Here is a 27,138-nt window from a genome sequence, read left to right as displayed (position 1 = left end):
AAGCGTTGCCTATGTGAGATACACAAGGTGCTCGTTTTCCCCCACGCCATGAATACGTTTCTTTAAATACTTGTCCTTTTCAGTTTTAAATGAAAACAAACGGCAGGGCAATAACAGGACATTATTGACAGTCGAGGCTATATATGTAAAGCTTGGAGTCTAACCTCAATCAGGTTGACTACTGACATCATTGACAATCTCAGACGTGGACTCCGATACGTCTCCGCTGTCTATGTCTTCTACGGTCTTCTGAGGCGTAGTTGCAGTACTTTCCGACTCCAATGCCTCCTGAGGTGTACTTTCTACCTCCGTCTGTAAGTTACTCTCTTGCGCAGGGACGACAACAGAAGACATGAGCAATTCTGCCAAATCTTCGTTGGGTGAAACACATATCTTGTTGTAGAGTTTCTTGTATCGCTTTTGTTCCTGGTAATGAAGACAATACTCTTATTATACACAGGTAGTTCCATATAAATATAATTACACACTTCATGACTGTAACATGACGAATATTAAGCATCAACGAACACATGTATCATAAACATTATCATTGTACAGATGTAGACTAGTGGATCAAAATGACAAATTTAACCCACTCTGTTTGTAAATATAAAGATTATAAATTGATATGAAGTAATTAATATTATTCTGAGGAATACAAACCAGAGCCTTTTATGTTGGAACAATCCCCAGTGCATGGCTGGGAACTGTCGTTGAAGCTTGTTAAGTGTTGTTAACTGATACAGAGGGCAGGTGAGTGGGAGAAGTCCCCAACTCACTTGCCATAACCAGCACTAATTCCTTTTGCATCGTGGACTATGTGGGGTGGCTGAGGTGGGATTATGAAAAAGGGCTCTGGTTTGTAAATCTAGGATAAATACAAGTTACTCTAAATTTGATATGTTCCTACAGGAATACAAACCGTTGCCTCTCAAGTAGGTGAATCACCCCTTAGGTGGGAGAATAGTCTCTTAATTGCTAGCTACCTGAATCTCCACCTGGAAAAATTATGTTCCCAGTCATGAAAATGAACAAGGGACCAACGACTCCGCTAACCTGTTACATACTGTAATCAGGTATAGGGATGACACTGATAGGGCCTTAATGTGTCTGTATTCTCACTCTAATTTAGAGAACCATGTGCGACCCAAAAAGAAAGAACACGTGTCAGAAAGGCAGATAACATTTGGGTCAATTATACAATAATGGATTACGATTATAATTTGACAACTGGTCCCTTACATTGTTGAAAGGGTGAGCAGAGAAGTCACACCTTACACAGCTCTTAAGATGTGATGCTCGAGTGTGAAGCTTACCCGCTTCACTCATTCCAGCATGTGCTCAGCCTGACTGCTCCCTTGCAAAGGAAGAAAAGGAGAAAAAAGGTCAGTCATTCACCCATACAACCTTACGTCCTCAGAGTACCTTAGGCTAGAGGGGCTCTCGTGACAATACAACCTGTTAAGCAGCCACCACAGGACCTGAACAGGTGTCCAAGGATGTGGGTTATGTCCCTATGGTTTAAAAAGGCAAAAGGTAGTCTGGCGACACCTGCCCTCATTATCTAAGCAAAAGAAAAAATGCCTTTCCAAAGGCTAGGGGTGAGACAACGTCCTGAATTCACGAGCTCTCGCCTGGACTAGATGATCATTATCCTAGCAGGATGACCTGTTTGTCTGCTTCATCACTCCAAGAAGCCAAAAAGAAAGGACGCTCTTCAACACCTCTCTTGACACTGGCCTAAGCGGTCAAGTTCTTTTTGGATAGCAACGCGAGGTGCACACTGGGCGCACGAGCAAAAAAGATGAAGTTTCAACTTGACAGTTGGTCAACGCACAGCAAGAAGTATTTTAAGAAAACTAGCTGAGGACTAAAATAAAAAAAAAAGAGAGTGGGGGCTACCACCTTGTTACCAAGCTCCAACAACAGTTTCCTGCTCACGCTTAGAAACATGTAAAATGCGATGGTTTGTATTCCCATATGAACAAAATAGGATTATAAGTTTAGGTTAGGTTGGTATTAATGTAAAATAGTCAAGCAAGACCAGCACATATGTTTTGTAACTCGTATCCCTCACCAAAAGGACTTGTTCAAAAATGAAAACTGAAAATTGAAGCAGAGTATAGTTAAAGAAGTTGGTCAGCTACTTTATATCTCAGTATACTGAAAATACCACTGCAGGTTACTTACACTGGACACAGCCTTTGGGAAATTAAAATATGAAATTTCAAAACAAAACCAACAAATTTTCCCAAAACAATCTTCACGGTAACATGACACTTAATAAGAAAGCTTTCCATTACAAAATGCACCTCCAAAAACCATTTTATAATACTCAACCATAACGCATAACTACTTTCACTCACCTCTACGGAAATGGAAGGCTTCATCTTCTTCAGGGCAGCAAAGAAGTGCTTTTTGGACACCAGTCTCTTTATGTTCTTTCCGGACTCTGCGCTCACAACCTCGCTCGTATTCAGCGTCTCTTCCACACCAGTCGAATCCATATTTTGGATGACTTCTCTAATTGCTTCCTTACTGGCCAAGTAAACCAACTGGTCGCAGTCTGCGCCGGAGAAGTTGTTACAAACTCGAGATATTTCTTCGAAACTGACGTCATCGGCCAAGGCTGGGCAAGTTCCATTCTATAAGAAAACACAAATAAGCATTGATTTTGCCGCTATACCTACAATTCTTAACTTTGATTCATAAGCTAGGGAGCTTTCCTGCCTATTAAGTAAGCACTGAGCTCATTCTTTCAACTTTACCACATCGAAAATTGACAAAATCGTTCATTTTAACGAAAGGTACGGTAACTAAGCAACAATAAAACGGAGAACGATCACAGGATTAGTAAAATCAACTAGATTATTTACAGTTCCAACTAGTGACTTTTTGAAGTCAGATGCTCTGTATTTCAATACGTACAATATAATTGTACTTTGGTACAAACACAAGTTTTTTACTTATTTCCCTCAAGCATTTCTGCTAAATACCACACTGTTTTGGAAAAGTGTGTCCCAATGTACAAGCAGTAAAGTTAATTTGTTGACAATACCCTAAATAAACAATAAAAATGTGATCAATATTCAATACAAATATAAAGTTCTAAGTGGAAGTTACAATATACTCCAAGTGGAAGCTCTAGTTTTATGTATATATATAAAAAAAAAAAGTTAAGTATACCTTAGTTTTACCAGACCACTGAGCTGATTAACAGCTCTCCTAGGGCTGGCCCGAAGGATTAGACTTATTTTACATGGCTAAGAACCAATTGGTTACTTTAGCAACGGGACCTACAGCTTATTGTGGAATCCAAACCACATTATAGCGAGAAATTAATTTCTATCACCAGAAATAAATTCCTCTAACTCTTCATCAACCGGCCGCGGGAATTGAACCCTGGCCCATCGAGTGACAGTCTGAAGCTCAACCGGCTCGGCCAACAAAGGGCTTATGTATATATAAAAAAAAAAAAACTTTAGATAAACCATTGCATAAAATACATTACCTTCGTCCTAGCTTTGAAAATCGAAATCCTGCCCAAATAATCTGGCACGTCCACATACAGCAAGGTATCGAATCTTCCTGGTCGCGTCACGGCCGGGTCCAAAATATCGGGCCGATTTGTGGCGGCAATGACGTAGACGTCGTCGCGTTTTGCAAAGCCGTTCATTTCTGTCAAGAGCGTGTTGACAATAGTTGTTTTACTCCCACTCTGCAAAAGGAAAAGAATTATACATAAAAATTTTTACTTTCTGTGTTCGGAAGCTAAAATCACGTAACTTAGCGCAATTTTTGTCAGAAATATCCTGAGTTTTATCTTGGCTACATCTAAAATGTGGAATAGATCCCTAGCGCAGTTGTGGAACAGCTGAAGACTTTCAGAAATATAAAATGAAAGAAATCAAATGAAAACGTGGTTATTGCACTGTACTTTCCGTAACTCACCTCTCCACCTTTGGTTCTGATGGGGCAAAGCGAATCGAATTCGTCAAAGAATATGACGCACGGAGCTACGTTGCCGGCCCGTCGAAACACCTCGCGAACGGCCCTCTCGCTCTCTCCTTGGTACTGGAAATATCAAGAAGCGAAGTGGTTAGATCTGTATCAGCAAAAATACCAAATATGGAAAAAATATTACTTTCAACTACACAGACCTTTCACATGACAACTTGTGCAAATGTTCTTCAACGTTAGCCATGAACTCAGGTTTTCGACAGATATTGCATACTTTTTTATATTATTATTATTATTATTATTATTATTATTATTATTAGGTAGTTAAACCAACCACTGAGTCAACAGACGACTCATATGGGTGACCTCTAATTTTTTAACTATAATACTTTATTTCACAAAAAAAATTCTACTTATATTATTCTACTGATTTAAATATATTCTGTCACTACTCGATGGTGAATTCATTATAAAATTTGGGTCTGAAAATGAGTAAATGTCTTATTTCACACGAAACCACATTTCACAAAAATGCCTCAAATTTGTGCAAATTCTCAAGATTTTCTACCAAATTATAATGTAGCTTTGTATTTCAATTTAAAAAAAACAATTACAATAAAACTACACTACACAATCCCACTCATTAATAATGGTGTTTATTTCAATAAATTACTGTTTTCAGTTTACTTAAAAAATGAACAAGGGGGTTCATAAAACTGCTAAAAACCTATCTATTAAATCTTTGCAATATGGAAAAAATATAAATCTCAAAGTCTTCCTATATAACACCGGTCATATATGTTTTGTACATTTACTCACAGGATGCTACATAAAATAAATCCTAGACACTTACCATGTTAAGAAGTTCCGGTCCCATGACTGGTAGCAAATTGATACCAGCCTCATTGGCAACCGCTTTGGCCAGCAGAGTTTTACCGCAGCCAGGAGGCCCCCACATCAGAATGCCATTGGGGCGGCTTGCACCAAACTCCTCATGAAGTTTCGAATACTTGATGGGTTCCTGGAAAGGGGAATTTGATAATTTACAACACAGGAAGACTATTGTTCAAGTAAGGTGAGAATTATACTACAGGTTAAATTTACTCATAAGTGACAAGGTCACATTCATGCCATTTTTTGGCTAGACATTAGGCTACTGCCTGGGTGTCCATAGAGACCTATAGACAATCCATAACACAGGCATGGTATAGGTATTGTACATAACCCTCTAGCCACAATAGTTTTTATTTTATTTAAGGTTCAAGTTTGCCAAAATCGTGCCTCTGCCAATGATATAAGCCAGGCCACCACCAGGCCGTCATTAAAGTTTCATGGGCCGCGACTCACACAACATTATACCAAGACCACCAAAAGATAGATCTATTTTCGGTGGCCTTGATTCTACGCTGTAGCGGCTGTACAGAAAACTTGATCGCGCCGAAGAAACTTCAGTGCATTTTTTTATTTGTTAGATATATCTCTTGAATTGAATGTTAAGTGTCAAGTACAGGTTATTTTAGAGGAGGAACTCCTGTTAGCTGTAAGATATCTAGAAAACACTCAAGTACAGCTATAATACACAGTCTTAGTTACTTAACAGATTTTGTTATTTATCAAAGAAACCAGACCCCCAATTGTGCCTGTTAAACTGAGGTTAAGTTAACAGCTCTCCTAGGGCTGGCCAGAAGGATCAGATTTATTTTACGTGGCCAAGAACCAACTGGTTACCTAGCAACAGGACCTACAGCTTATTGTGGAATCCGAACTACATTATGACGAGAAATGAATTTCTATCACCAGAAATTCCTCTAATTCTTCATTGGCCGCTCGGAGAGTCGAACGCTGGGCCAACGGCGTGCTAGCCGAAAGCTCTACCCACCACCCCTCCAATGAAGAACTTGTTAATCTGAGGTGTTCCCTTGTCTTTACAGCAATCAGGTGAGCAAAGTCCTACGTTTGGTTAGGTTGTTACCCCTTTTTGGAAAGATGCAAATCACATTTAGCAACAATCATGATCTCGTGACAATGTACACATCATTAATTACAGAAAAATAGAGCCAATAGCCAAAACCAGTTCGTGATTTTCAATTTATAAAATTCGCGAGTTACTCACAAGAATCTTTTCCCGCAGTTCCTTCTTGATGTCCTCCAAACCGCCTATGTCCTGCCAAGTGATTTCTGGCACAGTTGGGAATCCTTCGCGTTTCAGGGCAGGAATGATGTGCTGGAATCCGACGAGAAAATCAACATCAAAATCTTTTAGTCATAAGTTTCACACAAGTCTCTCAGAACAGAGTTTCATAAATATGATATCACAAAGGAAATTTATCTGCATACAGAAAGTAATTGTAATTTGAATCAGATTCTGTAGTTGAAGAGTACCATTTTGCAACTTAAAGAAGCTCAAAGGAGCCATTTAAGCTGCCCATGCAATGAATGTAACAAAGTCATGTTGTGTAAGGTGAATGCCATTCACGCATAACTATTACAATATTTTTCTCACAAAACTGCACATTAAAAATTTTAGGGTATTAACCTTTCAGATTTAAGCCACTCGCCAATTACGTCTGTGACGTGTATTTCACACTGGATGGCCACTTAGTCGTACACTGGTTCACTTTAAACTCTTTATAAGCTGTCTTTAAAGTGGTTTTTATGACAGAATATTTGATGTTGTTGAACCTTCCACACAAGCTGTGTACTTTGGAAGCCAAATGCATAAAATATTTTTAAATCAATATATATAAAAGGATAACTCGATTTAACATTACTGGCGTGCCAACGTTTAGGAACTGGACGAAAAATAATTTCACGTCGACCGACTCTCAAAGGGTAATCTGCGAATCACGATTTACTTCAAACAAATCATAAGAAGTTTTATCCCTGTCCACACTGCCAGTGAGCCACACACAATTCAACAACAGAACAGTGATTGAAAATAAATAGTTTATCAGAGAAACGCACAAAAGGTTGAAACAAAATGCACAAAACAACGTAAGCATACCATCAGGGCTTCCATGAAATCTTCCATATTTATTGTGATGGAGGAACTGTCCCCTTCCTTATCGCACATCTTTTCAAATCTGCTCATGAATATCTTGACTTCCTCGAACAGTGTTATACCTTCTATCTTTCCGTACAAAGAGTCCTTCTTCCTGTGAAAATTTAAGGAAACAGGAGTGAAATATCAAAACTACTGCGTCAAATACACATAAAATTAAAATGTCTCGTATCTTGTTAATTTTATTATTATCCAGGTGAACCCTATTCATGTGGAAAAAGCCCAGAGGGGCCACTGACTTGAAATTCAAGCTTTCACAGAATGTGGTGTTCATTTGAAAGAATCAACAGACGATTATAGGAAATACAGAAAGACGATATCAGTTATCAGAAAAATGAAAATAAATGAATAAATACATTGATAAAAATATAAGTAAATGATCAAGATACAAGAATAATAGCTTTAGGGTACTGATGTGTTGCATCTGCTCTTGAACTTTTGAAGTTCCGATTGCAAAACATTCTAAGGGAAACTGCTCCACAGCGTGAGGGATAAAGGACCTCTGGAACTGAGAAGTTCCGACAGTGAGGCACACTGATCGCATATTCGTTACCTTGACATCAACTGATATTTGGCTACTACCGAAATTAGGGGCGTTTTACCTCTTCCAGGCGAGACTCTGAGCCTTTTCGATCAATCTCTTCAAATCCCCGGCAACGTAACCAGGCGTTCGGTGAGCCAGTTCTTCAAGGTCTCCCACATAGTTGACATCCTGACACAGCAGCTACAAAAAGATGAGTGTAAATTGATTTACGCTTCACGAAAAATATAAAGTTAAAAGTGCTGGTAATAAGATTATACACACAGAAAATTACATTTTTCATTTTTATTTCTACATTTTTTTCTTCAAGGTCTCCAACATAGTGGACATCTTGACAAAGCAGATACAAAAAGCCAAACACAAATTAATTCATGCTTTACAAAAAAAAATTTCACAAAGAAAATAAAAACAATAAAAAAAGTATCGGAAAAAAGGGCACTACATTTAACGTTTTCACAAGAAGAGACGAATGGAATTCCCATCACAACTGCCTTGGAGCTTACCTGCAAGATCTCGTATCTGGCAGCTTCCGAGGGAATGGCCATGAATATCTCTGCGTCGAAGCTGCTGCGCAAATCCCAGTCCATGTTCTCCGGATGGCTCGTCTCACCAATCACTATTATTTGCTGATCTTTGTATTTTGCTTTTAAAGCTGAGAAATAATAAACACTGTCATGAAATCCTGAATGTCAATTCATTCATATAAATAGGAATGGAATATGACATTTTTATAATAAAATAAGATTTTATATCATACTTACCTGTTGTTTACATATAGCTGTAATTCTCGATCTCGACAGAAAATTCAAAACTGGCGGTCCCGCTAATATATGGTCAGGTGATACGACTACCCCGCCTCTACCGGGGTACCTGGATCCATTTCCATCAACAACTAATCATATTTTCTATGTCCCCTTGTCCCTTGCGGGAGGTGGGTGGGAATGTTTTATGTAAACAACAGGTAAGTATGATATAAAATCTTATTTTATTATAAAATGTCATTTTTATACATGAACTTACCTGTTGTTTACATATAGCTGATTGCCACATTGAGGCGGTGGGCATGGACAGCTGTAAGTGTTAAATGGAAAAAACCTGAGATCATCAGGCTAAGAAAAAACGTCTTAACTTTGGATCCTTACCTGCTAAGGAAGCTGTTTTCTCGGTTACTGCCTCTGTAACCTGCTATCCTTAGTGCAACTGCGGGGCCTAGTAGCTCAGACGCAGGTTGCTATATGGAGAAAGGTCTGTTGGCCCAGCCGTCTTCGACACAATCAACCAAAGCATATAATGCCCCTGCTCAGGCGCAGTACTCAAAGCATCCACCATCATATCACCCAACCATAAAAACTCACACCAACCTATTAAAATTAGACCTACTAGGCCATCTAACCTCTTAGGCTCTAGTAGTCGACCAAAAGAAAACTTCTGCACCCAAGGAAACTAAGGAGAGGATCTAGAGCCTCTGGTTTCCTTGCCCATCACCGTGTCAGACGCAATAAAGGGGCCCAACGTACTGCAGTCTTCATATGTGGTTTGGATCTGTCTCAGATAATGCGAGGCAAAAACAGACGAACATCTCCAATAAGTTGAACTTAGAATGTCCTTTAAAGCCATGTTCTTCTTGAAGGCTAAAGAAGTCGCAATAGCCCTAATTTCATGAGGCCTCACTTTAACTAAGGGGAAATCCACATCCCTTAACTCCTTGTGTGCCTCCTGAATCAGTTCTTTCAAAAGGAAAGAAATCCCATTTTTAGATAGAGGGTTCTTGGGGTTCTTAGTTGAGCACCATAAAAAATCATGAGTTCCTCTTACACTTCTGGTCCTGTCCAGATAGAATTTCAATGCTCTGACCGGACAGAGAAGTCTCTCTGTTTCTCTTCCACTCAAGGAGGATAGGCTAGGAATGGGAAATTCCCTTGGCCATGGATTACTAGGGTTTTCGTTCTTAGCTAGGAAACCCAAGGTGAAGGAACTACAGCCTTATCCGCACAAAAACCAACTCTTTTGTCCAGAGCATGAATCTCACTTACTCTCTTTGCCGAGGCCAGTGCCAAGAGAAAGAGAGTTTTCTTAGTTAGATTCCTAACGGAGCAGGAACTCAAAGGCTCAAAAGATTTGGAGGTAAGCCACTTTAGCACCACATCCAAATTCCAATGCGGTACACGAAGAGATTTGCCTTTAGTGGTAGCAAAGGATTTAAGGAGTTCTGCAATATCTTTGTCTGAGGAAAGATCTATACCTCTATTCCTGAAAATTGCCGCCAGCATACTCCTATACCCTTAATCGTGCTGACAGCCAATTTCTTCTCCTTGTGCAGAAACAAAAGAAAATCCGCAACCTGGCTTAGAGTCGTAGAAGTGGAAGACACTCCAGACTCGGAGCACCACTCCCTGAAGCGCTTCCACTTCGCTTGATAGACCTTTGTAGACGAGGGCCTGGTTGATCTAGCCATTGCCTGCGCCACTCTTCTAGAGAAGCCTCTCCTCCTGTAGAGTCGCTCGAGAGTCTGAACCCTGTCAGATTTAGATCTGACGGGTTCCTGTGGAACTTTCTGCTGTGCAACTGGCACAGAAGGTCTGGTCTGAATGGCAACCTCCTTGGCCAATCCACTACTTTCTCCAGTAGCTCTGGAAACCATGATCTTCCTGGCCACCATGGAGCTATAAGGATCATTGACACACCTTTGTGTGCTCGAAACTTTTTCAGGACTTCTCCCAGCATCCTGAAGGGAGGGAATGCATAAAGGAAGAGACCCGACCAGTCCAGGAGCATGGCATCCCGCTAATGCTTCTGGGTCTGGAACAGGAGAGCAAAAGAGAGGTAGTCTGCGGTTTTCCCTCGTTGCGAACAGGTCTAACATGGGAGTTCCCAAACCTTCCACAGGCCTTGGCAGACTTTCTGGTGGAGGGTCCATTCCGTCGGAATGACCTGGAGTGACCTGCTGAGGATATCCGCTCTCACGTTGAGAGCTCCCGGGATGAAGCGAGTTACTAGCTCTATGTTCTTGGTTGCCGCCCACAAAAGCAGGTCTTTTGCGATCTCGAACAGAGAGAAGGAGTGAGTGCCTCCTTGTTTCTTCACGCACGCCAGAGCAGTGGAGTTGTCCGAGTGCACTACTATCTTTTGTTTTCCACCAGAAGCACGAAATGTTCCAAGGCTAGATGTATTGCCTTCAACTCTTTCGCATTTATGTGCCAATCCCGTTGGGATGAAGACCATTGCCTGACACTTGAAGATCCCCAATGTTGCTCCCCAACCCTCGTCTGAAGGCCGGAGAACAACATCAGGTCTGGGTTCCTCTGTCTCAGTGACAAACCTCGATCTAGTTTGCTCCTGTCGTTCCACCATGACAGGTCTTGCTTTACTTGAGTGGATAGAGGAAAAACAAACGAATCCGTGTCTTTCTTCCTGTTCCAGATCTGCTGTAGGAAGAACTGAAGAGGTCTCATGTGTAGCCTCCCCAGACTGACGAACATCTCTAGCGATGAGAGGGTGCCTAAAAGGCTCATCCATTCCTTGGCAGAACAAGTCTTGGCTGCCATCAGGTATCTCACTTTCAGCAGGCATTTCTCGATCCTTTGAGACGTCGGAAAAACCTGAAAAAGAACTGAGTTCATCCGAACTCCCAAATAAGTCAAGTCTTGAGATGGAGAGAGTTGTGACTTTGGAAGATTTACTATGAGTCCCAATTGTCGGTAAGAGAAAGGGTCCTTTGTAGGTCCTTCATGCATTGGCCTTTTGACGGAGACCGGATCAGCCAGTCGTCGAGGTAAAGGGAAATGTGAATTCCCTCTAAGTGAAGCCATTTCGCAATTGGAGCCATCATCCTTGTGAAAACTTGTGGGGCTGTTGATAGGCCGAAGCAAAGAGCCCTGAATTGAAAAGCCCTGCCTCTGAACACAAACCGTAGGGAATTTCCTTGATCTCGGATGGATAGGTACATGAAAGTATGCGTCCTGGAGATCGAGGGACACCATCCAGTCTCCTTCCTTCAGGAATTGATAACCGACTGTGTGGTTTCCATCTTGAATGGTGTTTGAAGCACAAATTTGTTCAGGGCGCTTACGCCGAGGACTGGTCTCCATCCTCCTGACGATTTTGGAACCAGAAACAGACGGTTGTAGAACCCCGGAGATGAAGGTTCGAGGACTGCTTCTATGGCTCCCTTTTGAAGGAGGGAAGTAACTTCCTCCTCCAACACCACAAGTTTCTCTGAGTCCCTGGATGATACGTTGAAGTCTACTGGCGAAGACTTTAAAGGAGGACTCTCTGAGAAGGGAATGGTGTAGCCTTCTCTCAGAACGTTGATCACCCAGGGTTCTGCTCCCTTGGCCTCCCAAACTTGCCAGAACGACTGTAGTCTGGCTCCGACCGTTGCATGAAGGACCCTGAACTCATCGGTTGGTACCCCTAGCTTTCTGGGGATGAGAAGAGAATTTTCCTCTTCCCCTAGCTTGGGAAAAGGGCCGAGAAGGAGTACCCCGAGAAGGCCTAGAGGATACAGGGAAAGAAGGCTTGGGTACTACTGGAGTAGTTGAAAACCTGGGTCTTTTTCAAGAATGAGCCAGTAGGTCTTGAGTAGACTTCCGTGAGAGAGCCTCCCAAATTTCCCTAACTAACGTGGCGGGAAAAAAGGGATTCCTTAAGCAAAGGAGCAAAAGAAGAGCAGATTTCTGGTTCCTGGAGACTCCTCTCGCGACAAACGAAATCCAATGTGCTCTCTTCTTCAAAATGCCGGTAGCAGTCACTGAGGCAATTTCTGACGTTCCGTCCGTGATGGCCTTGTCCAGGCAGGCCAAAATAGCATCAAGATCTGTAGCAGTCTTGGGGAAGATCACAGACTTTCACTATCCTGCTCAAGGCTCCTATAGACCAGTCAATAAAAGAAAAGATCTCCAAGATCCTATAGGAACTCTTCACCAGATGGTCAATTTCCAAGACGAGAAGCCGACTTTGGATGAAGAAAAAGCTGAGCGACGGGCAGAATCCACAAGGCTGGAGAAATCCCCCTTGAGAGGAGGCAGAGTCTCCCAAGGAAAAGACTTCCCCAGTCTCATACCACGAACGAGACTTAAAAGACAGTTGAGAGGGGGAAAACAGAAAGATGTTTTACCCTGAGATCTTTTCTTGCTCAACCATCCTTCTTGCCTTCGGAGAGCTCTTTTGCGAAACAGACAGGACCAGCTTCAGAAATCTAGAGGAAGGAGGTTTAAAATCCTTGGCAAACTGCGTGAGTCGGGAGGCGAAGGAAGCTGGAGCAAAGTCTTCTTGAAAAAGTTCTTCAAAAAGTTGTAAGAGATGCTTAAAGTTGGAAGTAGGAGCAGACGGAACATCATCTACTTCGAAACATCGGAAACTGGGAGAGAATCTCTGAAGCAGTTGGAGCACCGCGGATAGAAACGTCTCCGGAGCCAAACTTGCGTTATCCTCTTGATTATCGCGAACGTCACCTGGAGGCGCCAAGAGCCCGACCAGCGTCAAGCGTATCCAAACATGAGCTTGAGAGGAGTCAGGAGCCTTAGAAGATCCGAGAGCCAAAGAGGCGCCAAAAACCATGGTAGCGCTAGAAGCGCAAACATTGTGCGCCTTGGAAACGTGTTTTGGAGAGGCGCCAAGCGCCAAAGTAGCGTCGTGAGTTCGGCCGGTGCGGGCGGAAGTGGCGCCAGGAGCGCGATCGGAAGCGGAGCCAGGCGCGCGAGCGGAAGCGGAGTCAGGCGTGCGAGCGGAAGCGGCGCCAGGTGCGTGAGCGGGAGCAGAGACCGGAGCCTCAGTTGCAGAAGGAACCTGAAGAGCTGGAGCTTTAAAACCTTCGAAAAGTCTCAAAATCTTGTCCAATTTGTCCTCTTGCGAAAGGGGGCCAGGAACCGGAGGCATAAAAGCCGACTTGGGATCCAACGGGAAGGAAGCCGCTACTTGCATGCTAACAGGAGGATCCGGCGCCGCTACGATCCGTAGAACGTACATCCGGACTGCCTGAAGAAGAAGAGATCTCTGGGCTATCCCAAAAGCTACAAGACGGAAGAGGAGAACGTGCCAAAGGTTTCTTGATAGGAACTTGACTTGGAGAGGAAGCTCTGTGTCTCTTCAGCGCCTACTAGACTCTGACTGCTTCCAACTCCTCCTCGACGAAACAGAAGCACAAGAAGACACTTCCGCACGCTTACTATAGCGAGCTGCAACAGCCTGGGACGCAACAGGACTGTTAGAGGGAGCAACTGCTCGTGAGCAGACCCCACTCGCCTCCCTTCGGCTTTCGGCATGTCTTCTCCCTGAGCCCTGGGAGCCGGACAGAGGCCTCGACCTAGGAGAACGAGGGGACGAACAGTCACCTCCTCCACAACACTATCACTGCAACACTTCGATGTCAGACATCGCACTCACATCCTGGCCAATCTTCTCTATCGCAGAGAAAAGAGCCGAAATCTTACCATCAAATTCTGCCCGAAGGTCTGACACGGTAGTGGGTTGGAAACAACAGGTTCGGGGCAGGAATAGGAACAGGAGGGGTAACAGGAACAGAACAAGAGGCAATACTACTCCTACTCTGGGAGGAACTTCTGGCGAAGCCTTACGTGCCCTATCTTTACTTAATTTTGCCTGATACTTAGCCAACTTTTGCCAATCAAGCACAGACAAAGACGAACATTCATCACATCTATCCAGATTCGTGCACAATTTCCCTCTACAGTTAGAGCAAGAAGAGTGAGGGTCTATGTTAGACCGAGACATTCGAGTTTTACAACCCCGCAATATCTAATTTGAGATCCTGAATCAGACATAACTAGAAAAATCTCAACCAAAGCCAAAAACAAGCCAGAACCGTCAACAAAAGTGGGTACTTCACCAAAGAAGAAAACGAAAAAGCACCGATGAATTTCCTGAAGAGGAGCAGGCGACAAGTCGCCCGGCCCCGACAGAGAAAATATGATTAGTTGTTGATGGAAATGGATCCAGGTACCCCGGTAGAGGGCGGGGTAGTCGTATCACCTGACCATATATTAGCGGGACCGCCAGTTTTGAATTTTCTGTCGAGATCGAGAATTACAGCTATATGTAAACAACAGGTAAGTTCATGTATAAAAATATAATTTAGACCGGAGTCCAAGCAATGGGACCTAAGGGGTCATTCAGTGCTGAAAGGGAAACTGATAATAAATAGGTCTTCAAGGTGTAACAAGAGGAAAACCTCTAAATTGCACTTTGCAACAATTGTTAAGAGAGGGTGGGAAGTAGGACAGAAGAAAGAGAATATGAACTGAGGTACAGTAAAAGGAATGAAAGAGGCTTCAGCTAGGGGCTTAAGGGACGCTGCAAAGAACCGTAAGTGATGCCTACAGTGCAATGCGTGAGGTGCACTGATAACACTAACCCCCCTAAAGGATCATTCTCATAAATGAGAGATTCTCCCTCCCTGCCATGATTCAATCTGGGTTTAGCAATTCTGTTGGAAACTTCCAGATTTTGAGACATGGTCTGTACTGTCCCGACCACAATGCAAACTCATTTTTCTTGTTGTATGTTTCAGTATTGACCTTTTAGGCTACCTTGGCTCAGGTGTTATAGATCAGAACGGCAGGGCAGTCCAGGAGTTCTGTCAAACTTGTGTCTCCAGCTGATCAGAGTATAGTGCTCACATGTTTCTGCCCGAGATAAAACTGAATTTAATGTCAGCTAGTCTGTTGGCAATGCTGATCATTAGGCTCGAACAATGTTGATCAGTAACAGCTGAGCAAAACTACCCTCATATTTAATACTTTACCGTTCAGTGTCAAAAGTATGTCTTTGGGACAAGATACTGAGTTGCGCACTTTTTTTTTCTAACAAGCAATAAAAAACATTCACCACCACCTAAGTTCCCTACAATTTACTGGATGAAATGTGGCCTGATATTTGCGAAGAACTGTTAAAAAACCTTATAAGGACTTTAGTGTGAATACCTCTGTGCATAAGAGGCAAGTTTGTACTCCTATTTCTTTACATTCACTGTAAGCAGAACTCCTTTCCAATACAAGAACCTTTTATTTACTAAACATTGTCCTGACCTGTCACAAAATACAAGGGTAACATCCCCAAGAATGCTTAGTCGTTTTACATTAGCTTATCAGACAAGTACCCAAGAATGCTATCATACCAAATTTAACAGCTATTACATAAAATTTCACAGATAACTCACCACTAAGACAAGCAGAAAGCTGGACGCTAATCCGCTTCTCCAGACTTTTGGCGCTGCCGTCTTTCGGAGCGATGAGGTCGATCTTCTCTATCAGGATAACGCACGGCGCCAACGACGCGGCCTGCTCGAATATCTCGCTGAGCTTTCCCTCAACGTCCCCTGTGGGTCCGCCAAACAACTCCGAAGACGTGATGCGGTAGATGAGGGCTTCTGCGGTCTGTTGATTCAAGGAAGTCGAATTACTTCGTAGAATAGATGAACAGAATATAGAATTTAGGCCAAAGGCCAAGCACCTGGGACCTATGAGGTCATTCAGCACTGAAAAGGTATTGACGGTAAGAAGGTTTAAAAGGCGTAACAGGAGGAAAACCTCGCAGTTGCAATATGAAACAATTGTTAGAGAGGATTGAAAGTCAGATGGAAGGAAGAGACTATCAATGGAGGTACAGTAAAAGGAATGAAAGATATTGCAGCTAGGGGCCAAAGGGACGCTGTAAAGACCCTTAAGGAATGCCTACAGTGCACCACATGAGGTACACCGACGAAAATACCCCACTTTGGGGTAATTACTTCGTAAAACGCAGATTTCAAGCAATCACAGCACAGAAATAGACCCAATGACTTACATCTGAAAGGCTTAGCTCATCAAAACGGTTTTATCTGCTACAAAGGGCAGCTCGGACCTCAACTTAGCAGACCTCTTTACCTATCAGCTAAAATATCATGATTAATTTTTTGCCTATGCCGCCATTCTGGATGTGATAAATCTTTGAGCAGATCTCTTGAATTGACTCTAAAGTATACAGTACAGGTTAGCCTAGGTTAAAGTATGCAGTACAGGTCAGTCTAGGTCAGCAACTATGTGGAATTGCTATCACACAGGGACCTTGTGGCCTATCAGAGAGGCCTGACCCCTAAAGCGTCTATTAAGCTGAGATGTTACTGCGCAAAGCTTTTAAAAAACAAAATGCTTACCCCTGCAAGAGCAAAGCCAAACGTTGTCTTCCCACTCCCAGTAGGACCGGTGACGAGAACGGACTTCTGGAGCGGTTGCAGAACTGAGGGTCTGCGAATATTTGCAATCAGGTCGCAGATTTTCTGCAACAAAAAAATTTAATAAAAATATCAAAAATACATTTCAACAACCTGTGTTTTTACCCATTCCGAGAAATGAACAGCAATAACGTACTCCCATTTTATACAATAAAAAATAAATGATTTTATATACAAATATTCCTAATTGTTTGTCAGCTTTACCAAGATGGCATGACCACACCAGTTGCTTCTTTCAAATACATGCTATACACATTCTTTGAAAGCTTGAATTTCAAGTCAATAGCCACTCTGGGATTGTTCAATATGAATAGGGTTCATCTTCTGAATAATAATAACAATACCATTCCCCATAAGTGGCTAAACTTTTAAGAATGACCTTTGGATTTACATATTCAAGACCTTGCCTTCAGCAACTAATGCAAAATCTCCAAATCCTGTCATGACGAAAAGACTAAGTCTCTATTATTAAACAGCAAACAAGTCAACGGCCCCTATATGCTTGTTCCATAAGAATAGGGGTTCATCTTCCTCTAAATAAACTGATGGTGTTAAAATCTTTACAGGAACGGCAAGTTTTCACTCACGTCTTTGAGCGAGTCGATTCCGGCCATTTTCTCGAACGTTATAGCGGACTGCTCTGGGAGTTTCTGCTTCTTCTTCTTTTTGATGATCGCCTCCTCGATGTCTTCCTCTCTCACCCGCTTCTTCTTCTTTCTTGTGCTCTGAGGAGAAATGTGGCGGAAGGACTGAAACATTTCTAGAGGAGTGCTTCCAATGCTAAATCTTCACACTATTTCAAAATGGGCAAAACGATAAAAAATGTATGATATTCAAATGTATATGGGAAAGTATTGTTAGATGATGATTAGTTTAGAGCAAAAATCCCATGAACATTATACCACATGTCACAAATAGAGAGAAAATTCAGTAATCACAGATTAAATGGTAATAATGATTGTGTACAAAAGTCAGAATTCCATCCGTCTCTATAGTAGTGCAAAGTCCACCACTGTTGAATGTGAACAATATTTATTAAAATTAACAAAAACATAAAATCTATATGAAAGTTATAACTAAATATAGGTAGTTTTTTCTGCAAAGTTCACTTTGGCAATAATACAGTTAAAACTCAGTAGAGTTAAAAGCTTTTCAGTCAAAGAGATTTTCAATCAGTTGACTGAACTACAAATGAATCAGCCAACCCAAGGGAACCCAATTTCCTGAATGCAATAAGAATCAACCCACTGAGTTTGCTTTCGTTTATCCATCCAAAAGCAAATTTTGTTATGGATTTCCTGAGAATTAGATGATTACATCAGGGGCCCCTCTGAGACTGGTTAGAAAACTGTGGCTTTCACTCATATTTATGAAAAGTTAAGTGAGCATTTAAATAGGTTTAATGAGTTATTGCTTGAAAGATCTACAAATAAAGCTCATTACATAGAGAGAAAAAGCACTCACCTTACGATCATTGTCTGAACTAAACTTATCAACTCCATTGCGATCATTCCTCCTACGATGAAAGAAATCAGGTTAATGTATGGTGTTGGCACAAAGAAATGTATCTACCATATCTACCCCTGTTAACTGAAATCTAACCTATTCTGTTCCTTCTGCCATAAAAAACAAATTTCTCCATCACAAAGGCTTCACTTGGCCTTTCTGCTATTGGTACATGCAATTAACTATCAGTACGGTCTGTGGATGAACCTCCATTCAAAATTATTTTCCTGTTGCACTTGCATATTTACAAGAAAAAAGTATAGCTATATTTGAGACAAAAACAAATTTGATGACCTTAAATACTTTCCTACTGCCTCTATCAACAGCACGGCTTTCCTTGTAGCCTGAACCGGGACCCTGGTTTCCCAGAACAATCAGAATTTTAAATGTCTGAGAATGATTAGTAATGCAGCAGAGCTTAATGGTGTGAAGTACTTCCCCAGAATTCCGACATTCCGACTGACGTTACTTTGTTCTTTGTTGTCTATCGCTCTTTTCATTTCTAGATCTCTTCTTCTTCTTCTTCTTCTTCTCTTCTCTGCTGCAGAATCAAACCTTGTCACTTTTTGCTTACTTTGAATGACATTACAGTACATCTTTATCTTAAATTTATACTCCAGGGTACTTGTTTTTTTAGATTTTTTAAATAATATTCAGACCAGTGTGGAATTCATGTAACTAACTCTACTTCACATACCAGTGTCAGGCCAACTGCTGCAGAGAATAATAATAATAATACTGATTTAACTACTTCCCTAAATACTACAAAGCCACATTCTTTATGCCGTCAAAGGACATACGCTAAATTTGACCAAAATTCTCACTTTATCACCCTTGCCCAAATCAGCAGTTCTGATATTTCCTTCTCACTTTTAAAAGACTACAATCGCCTTCCTCTCTCTACAAACACAATCAACTGATCTTTTTTTATTTATTTATACTACAGCATTACTTTACTTTGCCATACTGACGTCCCTATGTTGAAGTGTTGTTTCTTATGGCATTCAAGGAATCCAAAATTCCCCGATGAGTTCCGTTATACCAGTGTCCGTCCTTACCCAGTTCAGTCCGGTCTTTCCAACATTTCTTGCCTATTTCCGTATTCATTTTTTCAACTCACGCCTCCTTAGAAATGCCCTTCCCATGCCCTCTCTTAGCAATCCACTCTGCCACTTCCTGTGCAAGTTTTCCTTCTTTCCCGTAAAAGTGTTCTCCATCTATTTCCATCTGAATTTGTGTAAAATCTAGAAAGAATTCTTCTTCTCTCCTGTCAATATGTTCTCCATCTTTTCCATCTGAATTTGTGTAAATTCTAGGAAGAATTCTTCTTCTCTCCTGTCAATATGTTCTCCATCTATTTCCCTCTGAGCTATTTAAAATCAAGACAAGAATTCTCTACGCTTGGTCTTAATGATAATTCTAAAACCAATATGAAATAAAAAGGCAATAGAGGCAGTCCCCGGTCATCGGCGGGGGTTCCCTTCCCGACAGCGTGACGATAACTGAAAATCGCCGGTAACTGAAAATCGGTGATAACAGCGCCAATCCCTGGTTATTGGCGTCGCTGTTAAGTGGGGATCGGCGCCGAAAATCCAGTTATCGTCATTGCTAGACAAGCGCCATAAAACTGGATCGCCGATAACCGAGGCCGCTGATAACTGGGGACTGCCTGTGAGGGTCGCTATAAGTTATTACCTTGGCGTAGAGGTCTTTGATTTGTACATGTTCTTCAAGGTTTCGTTCATGCTGCCATTCACCTGAAACAAAAGCAAAACAGAAAATAATTTAAAAGTACAAATGCTGAACAGAAGGCCAATGGCTTACTTTACAATTTAAGACCCAGACCTTGCTTGGTGTCTTCAAGAAATAGAGCTTGCAAGGAAAAACTAAAGACAATTGTTGAAATGATAAAGATTTCTGTCTCAAAACAATACCAAGAAGCAAATTTAAAATGTTTACTGAGACATTATTGTATAACAAGTTTTGCTGAGATATCAGAGTGCCTTGACTATATTTTATATATATACATATATATAATGGAGTATAAAATTTCGGCCAAGGGCCATGCTCTACGACCTATGAGGTCACCAAGAGAGGTGCACTGACGGCACTACCAAGAAATCAAACTTGGCGATGCGGTTACTCGTGCGTACAAAGAAATAAACACAACACTATGTTTAATTGTTTTCAACTTCCAGATTTACAAACGGCATAGGCCTATGCCGTTTAAAAGTAAGGTTTCACTAACCTCAGTTACTTCCAATATATCTGGCCCTCCTCCATCACTATCAATGATTTCCTCAGGGTCGCTGTCGGGCATGTCTTCTGGGTTGTTGTAAATATGCCAGAGGTATGCTGCAAAAAGTAACAATAAGGTCGCAAACTTTTTAAATACAAAATTACCAATGTTTAACTTGTGTGTAGTGTTTTTCGAATGGTACAAGTATTTTCCAAGTACCAGACTCAATAACATTTCTCAAGTTTCATCAGATATTCTTAAATCTGTGTACAAAACATGTATGCCATGAGTTCTCTCACGAATCTCATGCATCGCAAATAAGAGAAATTAGTCAAACGTCTAGTTCGTAAAGGACTTCATGTATACGTAGCCCATAAACATCCACAGAAAGATCTCAGGTAAGGTCGTTCTACAGAGAAAGTATCTACAAGTCTGACCCCTTTGAAAAAAAGGGGAGGGCGCAAGACTACCACGCTTGCCTTGTGTAAGGAACGAGCATTACGAAACCTCCCAGAACTTGAAGTCTAGTGCGAGGGACAAGTGAATACAATGCGGCCAAGGGCAGTAACATACTCACTGTGTTGCAAGATTCACAATGAGCGTATGAATAATCATGAAATTTAGGCTATAAAGCCCAGCGCTTGGGCACTTTCTGCCATTCAACACTTACGACACTGAAACAAAGTACACTGTTATTATCAAGCAGTTTGACTAGACCACTACGAAAATTTGCGAAAGGTGCAAAAGACTCAAGGCATAATTACCAATGGGGTCCTCAAAACTAACAAAGTGAGCGAGTGTTTAACATCAATAACATTATGATAATCTTCATGTTGATTATAAAACTATGCAATTATGACCTTCGTTTGCAAACGGCTGATTTTTCTCATAACATCCCTCCTCTACCCGCAAACTGGCAGGAGAGAACTGGCAAGGCCAAACGCTGGGATTTATGAGGTCATTCAGCACTGAAAAAGAAATTGAGAGTAAAAATGTTCAAAAAAGTGTAACAGGAGGAAAACCTCACAGTCGCACTATGAAACAATGTTAGGGGTGGGTGGATGGTGAGATGGAAAAAAAGAATATGAACAGAGGTACAGTAAAATGAATGAAAGTGGGTGTAACCTGAAGTCATGACGAAAAAAAAAATATACCTTAGTTTTACCAGACCACTGAGCTGATTAACAGCTCTCCTAGGGCTGGCCCGAAGGATTAGACTTATTTTACGTGGCTAAGAACCAATTGGTTACTTAGCAACGGGACCTACAGCTTGACGAGACCTGGCAAAGTCATTTCATGGAAAACACAATGCCCTTGGCAGCAGCCAATCCATAATTGAACTATGACCTCTAAATATGACCTAACTTCACTAAGCACATCAGCTTTCTTTGATTTTGCAAATATGAGGTCTCTATCTTGTATAGTTGAAAAATTATGGTGCTTTCAAAAACTTTAAACTTGGCAGATGGATGAACCACCACAAAGAGCTGGAGATATAGACAGGTACCTAGGTGGCCCCCAGGATAGTAAATTGTGGGTATCAGTAGAATTGACATAAAATAATTTATATAATATCCATGGGCATAACCGTACCTTCTAAATCAGTGGTTCTCAACCTTTTTATTACCACGCCCCCTCTAAGTGCTGGTCCTTCCCTCCACGCCCCCCTTGCATCTATGAGTAAAATTCCCTCCCAGATTTAAAGGAAAATAAAAAAAAAGAGAAAGAAGGAGTTTGAGGACAGGAAGAAGGTAAATAATTACAAAATATGGTAAACCTAGCGAGTCTAACTAGAGTGGTAGACTATAGGAAACTAACGTTATAAGGCAATACGTTTGCATATTTTTTACAAACTTCTGAATATTAGTTCCCCACTCTTGTTAAGAAAATAACGAATATAATTCTAGAATTTTTTAATTTTCCCTAGGCCTCGCGCCTCCCCTGGAAATTGCTGACGCCCCCCTAGGGGGGCGTGCCCCCCAGGTTGAGAACCACTGTTCTAAATGAACAAGTCTACTTGCCGCTACCACATATATATATACTGTACAGTATATTATCATTATTATTCCGAAGATGAACCCCAATCATATGGTACAAGCCCACAGGGGCCACCAACTTGAAATTAAAGCTTCCAAAGTATATTATGATGTTCATTAGGAAGAAAGAGAAGATAAAAGGGAAATAAAGAAAAAAAGAATCTCATTTATTAAAAAAATAAATTAATAAAATAATAAATAGATAAAAATGTATTAAAATGCAAGGAGAATAAATAGTATCAGGGTAGTAATGCATTGCATCTTTGCTTGAACTTCTGAAGTTCCGATTGCACGACGTCCTCAAGGAGAATTCTACAGTTCAAAGGTGTGAGGAATAAAGGACCTCTGGAACTGAGGAATAAAGGACTTCTGGAACTGAGAAGTTTCGAAAGCGAGGCACATTCACTGCACATTGGTACTGCTGTTAAGCAAATCTAGTTGCTCTTGGCAAGAAAAGGTGAAACTGTTCTACAAATTTATATTAAAATGCAACTGTTACTCTAATTTTAATGCAACTGTTACTCTGCAACCGACAAGGACGGCACCCCAGCCTACCTTTTTCAACGCTGGTCATGAACTTGTGCCGGACTTTATGCTGGAACTCTCTGAAATTCTCCATCAAGTAGTCCGTCAGCTCGTCTATGTCCACATTCTTGTTCTCCTTCACGTACTGAAATAGTATTAAAAGGCCAATTTCAGTAAAATCAAAGTGAATTCTCATCTTTTTAAATTTATGACATCAAAGGCATTCACAACCGGGTTACAACAGTTGCATTATGAATCAATTGTTAGGAGAGGGTTGAGGAAGTAAGATGGAAGAAAGAGAATATGAAAGGAGGTACAGTAAAAGGAACAAAAGGGGTTGTTGCAAGCTAGGGGCCGAAGGCACGCTGCAAAGAACCTTAAGTAATGCCTACAGTGATAACCTTTGCTAGAATGCCACCCTCCTGACCTAACCAGACCTTACCTTCCTAACCTCACTTAGGGCACCGTGCCCTGACCTGGCCGGTGGGGGGGGGGTTAGCCCCCTTGGAACCCCCCAGCAAGTAGTATTAGAGCCTGAGCCCGTCCTTCTGCAAACTGTCCCTATATTCTACAGTTAAGAAATTATATTAGTAGACGATATCTCCGTGCGACCATCTCCTTTACGTTTCCCGAATCCTAAATTAACTCGTCCTTAGGAACCGTCTCCTACCTAAAGCATCTCCGAGAGAACTGCCGCTGTGGATATTTACCGTGAATGAATGGCCGCAGAGTTGTAAAAAATAAAAAAAAAAAATACCTGGAAATATATATTTCCAGTCAAATATTCATTTAAATATTGGGCCTAAATTAATAAAATGGTAGAAATGTGGAACAACTCCACATAAGGTGTTACCTTGGAAATTGACTTTTTCCACAGTAGTTTGGTTGCTTACCAAGACTTTACCATATTTTTGTCGGTCAATTGTAATTTGTCTTTCTGAGTATTAGCTCCGCGCGGACTGTGTGGAAAGGTTCCGCGAATACGAGAGCCATCAGGGAGCCACATGTTCAAGAGGGGATTGGCTAAGGTAATATATCATAAAGGGAACCATAGTAGCCTAACCTACCCTAACCTAATCTAACCTAGTAGGCCGTGTTACGTAGCCAGGGAGCTCTGCCCCCTCCCCCCCAGCAAAGGAAACCACTTTTTACCGAAAGCTCTCCTGTAACACTGCGCATGCGCGACAGCATTCCAGGATGGCCAGCATACATTAACGTACCAGTTCAGAGGTTAATTAAAGGTTAATTAGCGTAGATTACAGTTTCGTATGCTGGGCCGCCTAACTCATTCTGCGGTGCCGAGATCCCTCCGCCAAGGTAAGTAGTTCCACCCAAACAGCTGACGACCAACGACCCGAAATGCCCCGCGACCTTCCTCAGTCTCTCCCGGGTTCAAGAGTTGCTAACATGGCTACTTTCGTGTCTTCCGTGTCGTATCCGACCCACGTGGAATTTGGGGCTAAGAATCTAGTGACCCTTATGGATTTAGGCGTTTTGTGTCACGAAGAGCGTTCATTGCTGGTTTACCTAATGAAAAGTGGCCTATTTCGAAAAGTTATATATTTACTATTTTCACGGCCCTTCTGGGGTCCGGGGCAGAAGCCCCGCCAGGTAAGGGCACGCCGTCCTATGTTGGGTTAGGTCGGTTTCGTTAGTTTCGGTGGTGACCTAGGTCGCTGGGGTCCAGGGGCGAAGCCCCGGCCAGGTAAGGGCACGCCGTCCCAGGTTCGGTTAGGTCGGTTTAGTCGGTTGCGTCGCCATCTTTTTGTATCCGTCCGCCCGATTCTCTAGCCGGTACCCACTGCCACCTGGTGGTGGGTCTCGCTAGATATCGGCAGACGAAACCCACAGCATACGAAACTGTAACCGCTCCGTTAATTACCGGGCTAATCTAATGGGTTTATCAAGTGCGCATCGACACGGCCGCTGCGCTACCGTAGTAGGCTACCCTGTACCCTAGCCTGACCATACTTTGAAAAATACTTTAAATAGGAATTTCTAGTAAAAAATACTGTTTAAATAAGAAGCCTAATTTTATAGAATTATCAACAGCACGTGGCCTGGGGATACCAGGTCGCCTGGGGGTTAATTACGCTCCTGTAGACATCACCTACCTAAACAACTAATAAAAACATCGTCTAACCATTTTATTAATGATTTTAAACGTGATTACCATAAAAATAACCTAAATATAAACAATTCACCTCATTAAATTAATCTACACGACCGACAGACGCCCAAATCTGGTCCGGCCCAAAGCCTACGGCTAGACCCGGGACTATTTAGCCTATTAAACCCTAATTTACTGACTAAAAACTACTCACCGAGGCAATTCGAGGGAGTAACGACTTCTCCTGCAGATATGGCCGCTTCATTTTTGTGGAATTTGTTGATTTATGGCTGAAATTGGTGAGGGAAAGTGGCGCGAAGGAACGGGGTTTGTTTTGGTTCACTTTTGCTCCGAAATCCTTACGGGAGAAGGAAGAAGGGAAGAACTGTGACGTCACGGCTACGTTCATTAATATTTTTACAACAATGTAAAAAAGCTTTCTTATGAAAAGTTTATAAATTAATCTATTTTTTCTGATTTTAAACCTTGATAATTTACTTAATATATATTTATTATATTATAAATGTCCTTAAATGATTTTTAATATCATAAAAAGACCATTTATTCTGTAAATGTCAACGTAACGTTAAACGTTGAAAAGCGTTTTGTACCGTTAAGGTAACTGAACCAACCACATCCCATCACACGTGTTGTGATTCGTTCGTTCCTCGTCTGAACACGAAATGCTTTAGTTTTTTTTATTATTATTTACATAAATTGTAAACAAATGATAAAATCGCGTTATTTTAATCATTTTGAAATAATGAAACTTCCCAAAATGCGTCAATGGAAACTGAAAACTTTGTTTCTATCTGTGTTTTCCATAATAAGCATAAAAACGAATTGGTTTGTCGTCCATTTTTATTTTTTTGTAATCTTTGGATTTCTGTAAATTATACCGAAGATCTTATACTTTCTCTCATATATATATATATATATATATATATATATATATATATATATATATATATATATATATATATATATATATAGAGGAGAGAGAGAGAGAGAGAGAGAGAGAGAGAGAGAGAGAGAGAGAGAGAGAGAGAGAGAGAGAGAGAGAGAGAGTGTCTTAAAAGCATCCTATGGGGGATTCCCACAATGGCTCCGAGGGAGAGATTGGTTGTTTGGGATTACCTCGTCGAGGCCATCCGTTTTTTCTACCTCTCCTTCTCCACCTCCACAACAGTCAACAATTAAAACAATTACATAATCCCTATTCGGGGATCGAACTCCTATCACTCAATTTGCGAGACTGATAAAGCTGTTATATAGTACTATAGAAACGGCTTCTTACGAAACGCAAATTGTTGTTGATAAAAAAAAAATGTCTTTTTTTAAGTCTTTTTTCAGGCTTACCTTAGGGGTCGAAGGGAAGCTGCAAATGTAACATAGGCCTAGAAATGAGCTTCAATTTGTAACATAGGCCTATAAAGGAACTTCAATTTGTAACATAGGCCTACAGGCTACAAAGGAGCTTCGATTTGTAACACAGGACTACAAAGAAGCTTCAATTTGTAACATAAGCCTAGCGAAGGAGCTTCAATTTGAAACCGTTACATTAAGTTGGCCTTACACTTACCAACTCTCTCTCTCTCTCTCTCTCTCTCTCTCTCTCTCTCTCTCTCTCTCTCTCTCTCTCTCTCGCATACTTGGCAGTTACGAAAGCGGAAATATATTCCATGAGTTTTTTTTTTTTGTACTTGTTTCATATCCTAGCGACTGTTTTGAGAGAGAGAGAGAGAGAGAGAGTTAGGTTTTTCAAGGTTATTCCCTTATGCTTTTATTTTACCTGCGTAGTTTATTTGTATGTATACCACACAAACATACACAAACATATCAATGCATTTGCATGACTGTAAGTGCAGTGTTTGTGTGTGTATATATATATATATATATATATATATATATATATATATATATATATATAT

At 41.3% G+C, this 27,138-nt stretch overlaps 1 protein-coding gene across 1 annotated transcript; it reads right to left on the bottom strand.

Annotated features, from left to right (window-relative positions):
* Positions 1-124: 124 nt before the first annotated feature.
* LOC136830356 (nuclear valosin-containing protein-like) lies at positions 125-25,579 on the bottom strand. Its single transcript, XM_067089853.1, has 17 exons — positions 25,422-25,579; positions 23,128-23,242; positions 20,546-20,652; positions 19,993-20,054; positions 18,256-18,307; positions 17,379-17,516; positions 16,714-16,836; positions 15,739-15,955; positions 8,066-8,214; positions 7,624-7,745; positions 6,965-7,115; positions 6,074-6,184; positions 4,814-4,981; positions 3,952-4,074; positions 3,512-3,718; positions 2,367-2,645; positions 125-426 (listed from the first exon to the last, which is right to left on the bottom strand). The coding sequence occupies exons 1-17, from the start codon at positions 25,470-25,472 to the stop codon at positions 166-168; spliced, it is 2,436 nt and encodes an 811-aa protein (XP_066945954.1). The 5' UTR covers positions 25,473-25,579; the 3' UTR covers positions 125-165.
* Positions 25,580-27,138: the final 1,559 nt, after the last annotated feature.

The sequence above is a fragment of the Macrobrachium rosenbergii genome, chromosome 46 (genome assembly GCF_040412425.1).
Source record: "Macrobrachium rosenbergii isolate ZJJX-2024 chromosome 46, ASM4041242v1, whole genome shotgun sequence".
Classification (NCBI taxonomy): Eukaryota; Metazoa; Arthropoda; class Malacostraca; order Decapoda; family Palaemonidae; genus Macrobrachium; species Macrobrachium rosenbergii.
The sequence above is the reverse complement of the archived record's forward strand: the minus strand, read 5'-3'. Positions and strand labels throughout refer to the sequence as shown.

Coding starts and splice junctions, on each gene's coding strand:
- LOC136830356 (XM_067089853.1), bottom strand. CDS start 25,472: ATGAAGCGGCCATATCTGCAGGAGAAGTCGTTACTCCCTCGAATTGCC. Junction 23,243..25,421: donor TACTCCCTCGAATTGCCTCG/GTGAGTAGTTTT, acceptor ATACTATTTCAG/TACGTGAAGGAGAACAAGAA. Junction 4,075..4,813: donor GACCGGAACTTCTTAACATG/GTAAGTGTCTAG, acceptor TGATATTTCCAG/TACCAAGGAGAGAGCGAGAG.